At 49.7% G+C, this 5,000-nt stretch overlaps 1 protein-coding gene across 1 annotated transcript in view; it reads left to right on the top strand.

The window, feature by feature from the left end:
- Window positions 1–5,000, top strand: part of LOC308363635 (neurofibromin-like) — a gene marked incomplete at both ends in the record, with an annotated part of 29,894 nt that overhangs the window by 17,875 nt on the left and 7,019 nt on the right. Inside the window, 3 exons of the mRNA XM_080836453.1 lie at window positions 3,477–3,634; window positions 4,037–4,210; window positions 4,694–4,822. Coding sequence (XP_080692579.1) covers window positions 3,477–3,634; window positions 4,037–4,210; window positions 4,694–4,822 — 461 coding nt within the window. The remainder of the gene's footprint in view (window positions 1–3,476; window positions 3,635–4,036; window positions 4,211–4,693; window positions 4,823–5,000) is intronic.

The following is a 5,000-nucleotide window of genomic DNA, read 5'->3' as shown; positions in this document are numbered from 1 at the left end:
CCATGCTTATGTTATGGACTGGGGTCTGGTCGATATCTGGAGCCTGCTCACTCACTGGGTACTCCACAGGGAAACCCTCCTCATCGATGCCATAGTCTCTTCTCTGTCTGGCCAAGACAGTCTGCAGGTGGGGCAGCATCAGATTAGTCAGTTTAAGAACCTCCTCCATGTGCTCCTCTGCCAGCATGGACACAGAACTCAGGACCTCAGCTGTGTAGTTTTCTTTGACACCGGCAAACAACTCATCTGACACACCTGGGAACTCTGGCTTGATGAACTTAGTGTAGTTATCACAGGTGATGGGCTTGCCTAGCCCTGTATGAAGGCCCTTATAGAACTCCCCAAGTTGTGTGTGAGTAGCACCCTTCTCTATGGTCCTGGCATAGAATGGCTCAACCAGGTGGACACCCAGGCAGGCAAACACCACAAGGACCACCTTCAGGTAGGGGAGTTCCATCACCTCTCTGACTAGGCAGGCCAGGCGGTTGTTAATGTGTGGATTCTGGCTCAGAAACTCAGCCAGGTGGTCGTAGTTGTGGACTAAGACTGCTGCTGCCCTCGAGAGACATCCAAACCTGCTATCCTTATAGGCAAACAGGACACTGGAGACCTGCCTTTGTTTGAGGAAGAGGATGAACTCCTTGTAGCGGTTCCAGGGCTTGTGGGAGAATTCAGGTGCCACTAACTTTAGACACATGTCCAATGCCTGCCCAGCCAGACTGGCGTTCTTGCTGTCTATCTCCAGATCCACCATGAAACCCTTCAGAACCTGTTCCATCATCATATCTGCCTCCAACAGCCTCATTACTTTGTTCATCGCACTGCTGAAGCCCAGTGTAGTGTGGGTGCCACAAAAGAGCTGCCCTGCAGGTGCATCCAAGTTGTACATCTCTGCCAGAAGCTCAGCAAAACCCTTGTTGTGCGCTGTGCTGTCAGTCATGTGCGTGTCCACAAGTTTGTACACCTCTTGCACTTGTACTCCTCTCACTGATGCCAGCACCTCAAACCCCATGTCCACCTGCATTGCTATGTCCTCAGTTGTCTCTCCATGGATTGGCAGGATTGGCAGAGGGAAGGGACTTTCCTGACCCACGTGAAGTCCCTGCACCATAAACTGGCCCACCCCCTTCTTGGTTGTGCTGTCTGAGGCATGTGTCACCATCCTTCCCTTCTGCTTTTCCACTTCAAGCTTGTCCACCACGAGATACAGGCTCTGGGCCTCAATTTGCTGCAGTGCTGTTCTAATATTCCGGTCAGTTGGCACAGTGTCTATGTCAAAGATTTCTTCTGTGTTTTTAGGGCTCTTCCACTTCCGTGCGAAAAGCGTGTTTCCAACCTCGATCACAGCAGAAGACGCTTCAATAAGTGATAGTCCTCTCCCTGAGAGATTGGCCACCGTTTTATAAAAGTCATCACGCACTTTCCGCTCCGAAATCCTGATGTGCTGGTACTCTTCAGGCAGAGGATCATCTTTAGGCTCAGCCACTTTCTTGAACAGCTTTCTTTTATTTGTCCTGTGCCCTTCAGACTCAATCTCAATAACCTCAGTCGCTGCACTCTCTACATCTTCATCCTGCTGTTCCTCATCATCAGGCTTCCCTTTCTTGTGGATTCTCCCATCCTCATCCTCACTGCTGCTGGCAGTGGTGGTGGGAATCTCACCAGCCTCAACCAGCATCTCAGAGATTTGGTCTATGGTTTTGTATTGAAATTGCTGGTCCCTTTCCCTCCTGTAATCCTCCTGCCTCTCCCTCAGTCTCTGAGCTCTCATGGTACTGTGGTACCACACAGGATCCACGCCTTTACAGCACAGCATCTTTCTCTCTGTCTTCTGGTCATTGTAATACTGATACTCCATCTCACTCATGCTCACCCCCCACTCTTTCTCCAGGGCCTTCCTTCTCACAGGGTCCTCTGCAAAGACATCGAAGAGTTGACTTTTCTCCTCGAAAAGCTTCTTGTAGTCTTTCACAGCCTTTGTGTTCTCCTTGCCCTTCTGGCCATATCTCTTCCCCTCACTGAAGCTTTTCCTAAGTGCCTCCACCCTCCTCTGGATAGTGCTCAGAGACACACAGTACACAGTGTCATGATAGTACTTGGCATATATCTGCTTTGCCACCTCTCGCACTGCTACATCAGTGGACACCTTCCCCTCCAAGTGGTACCTCAACATCCCTATCACACTATGCAGTGTGGGCAGTTTGGTGTCTGGCTGGAATTTCTTGGATGGAGGAAAGTCTTTGTCTGCATCAAACTCCTTATCTCTAGATCTAGTCGAAGGACTGCACGCCATTTTGACCTCTCTCTACTTTGAGAAACAACTTATGTGATAACTTGTATGAATACACTGAATATGTATGAAGCCACAACAGGATCGAGATTAGGACAAAGAAGAGTCAGAGTGGAGCAGCGGGTTGAAAAGTTCACAACTGTGTATTTTCATTTGTTATGACTGTACTACCTGGTTGTTAATAAACACAATGTTAAAAAAGGGTCAGAGCAGAGGCCTCATGATATACAGTAGATGAGAGGTCTAAAGCTGCAGAAAGTACACTGAGCAATCAAAACATCAAAGGCAAGAACCAAATGCAAGGTATGCGGCCAGCTTAGGCTGTATAGTTCAGATTTAGTTTTTTGGAGGAGGTGGGGTTTTTTTTTCACAAGAGATACCAAGTCCCTATACAAAATATCTCCCAAATTACCCAATGGATCACCCCTGAAGTGGACGTAATCAAATTCCAATTTTTTTTATTTAACCCCCATTATCACCCCCCCCTAACTTAAGTTAATAGTGGAGTTGGAAATGGTAAAGTTGGAGGAGTAAACCCCTGCTAATGTTAACAGTAGAGATGTGTTGGTGATGTTAAATATGCAGTTGGTAACAGCAGAGTCGTGATGGTAAGGATAAGGTCTCTTCCTTTAATGGAATTGCATCGGTAATGGTAATGATGTACGCCACACAACGCCGCACGACACCACACCACACCGCACCAAACCACGGCACGCCACTCCGCGCCACGCACCATGCAAGATCACGCCACGCCACGCAATGCCACACCACACCACGCCACACCACACCGCACCAAAGCACGCCACGCAACACCAAACCACGCATCACCACACAACACCACACCACACCACACCTCAACATACCACACCACACCACAACACGCCACAACATACCACACCACGCCACAACACACCACACCGCACCACACCGCACCGCACCACACCACACCACACCACACAACACAACACCTCACCACACAACACCTCACCACACAACACCTCACCACACCACACCACACCACACCACACCACACCACACCACACCACACCACACCACACCACACCACACCACACCACACCACACCACACCACACCACACCACACCACACCAAGCCTAGCCATCAGATATGTATGAGACAAATGCCAGTAGATCTGTATGGCTAACAGTGAGCCCCTCTCTCCGGTAGAGTGTGCCGAGAAGCTGTTTGACCTGGTGGACAGCTTTGCCGAGAGTGCCAAGAGGAAGGCGGCCGTGTGGCCTCTACAGATCATCCTCCTCATCCTCTGCCCTGACATCACTCAGGAACTCTGCAGGGAGACGGTGGACGACAGCAAAGCCAACAAGGTTCTCCCTCACACACACACACACACACACACACACACGCACACGCACACACACACACACACACACACACACACTCTCAGACACGACACCAGTAGTCTCTCTCTCTCTCTCTCTCTCTCGCTCTCTCTCTCTCTATCTTTCTTGCGCTCTCTCTCCCTCTCTCTCTCTCTCTCTCCCTCTCTCTCTCTCCCTCTCTCTCTCTCTCTCTCTCTCTCTCCCTCACTCTTGCGCTATCTCTCTCTCCGTCTTTTTTATCCCACTCACTCCATCTCTTGTTCTCCCGCTCTCCATGTCCAAGTTTTCAGGGAGCATTATGTCATCGTCATCTGATCGTGTGTGTGTGTGTGTGTGTGTGTGTGTGTGTGTGTGTGTGTGTGTGTGTGTTTCCCTCCCCCTCTGCAGAAGAACTTCCTGGATAACCTGCGTAAGGCGTTGGCTGGCCACGGCAGCAGTAAGCAGCTGACGGAGAGCTCCGCCATCGCCTGTGTGAAGCTCTGCAAGGCCTCCACCTACATCAACTGGGAGGACCATTCCAACATCTTCCTCCTGGTGCAGTCCATCGTGGTGGACCTCAAGGTAGTGTAGGATAAAATGTATATGTTTCTCATTTAATTAATTAGGTTAGTATAGTATTCCATAGTATAACATGAATTGAATTGGTAACTTAGTGTGGCCATGTATTCAGTTTGACCTGTTGTGTAAGGTCTATATGACTCAGAGTATCACCCAGGGCTTTGGAGGTAAGGGGATCCTATGTAAATATTCTTATCTTTGGGGAGGCAAGGAGGCCAGTGTAATAGTCAGAGGGAGGGGTTTTAGGTATAAGAGATGAGTTTGCCCAGAGATGGGTGGGCATTGTTGCTGAACATTTCACATCAGGTGATTTGCTTCACTTAGTCTTAGCAGGTTAACACTGGCCAGCAGACCGCTGGATTGCTGTCGCAATAAATTATTTCCATACAGCTACAGCATTAGTCATTCTCAGAAGTTTTGTTTGGGAGGTGGAGATGGTGAGGAGACCTGACCTTTGACCGCTGACCTTTGACCTTTTCCCATCAGGCTTTGCTGTTCAACCCGACCAAGCCCTTCTCCCGGGGGGCGGGCAGCCAGAGCGCCGACGTGGACCTGATGATCGACTGCTTCGTGTCCTGCTTCCGTATCAACCCTCACAACAACCAGACCTTTAAGGTCTGACACACACACACACACACACACAGACACAGACACAGACACACGCACGCAGACACAGACACAGACACAGACACAGACACAGACACAGACACAGACACAGACACAGACACAGACACAGACACAGACACAGACACAGACACAGACACAGACACAGACACAGACACAGACACAGAGG

The sequence above is a fragment of the Sprattus sprattus genome (assembly GCF_963457725.1).
Source record: "Sprattus sprattus genome assembly, chromosome: 1".
Classification (NCBI taxonomy): domain Eukaryota; kingdom Metazoa; phylum Chordata; class Actinopteri; order Clupeiformes; family Clupeidae; genus Sprattus; species Sprattus sprattus.
This window is presented reverse-complemented; position numbering and strand designations above follow the sequence as displayed.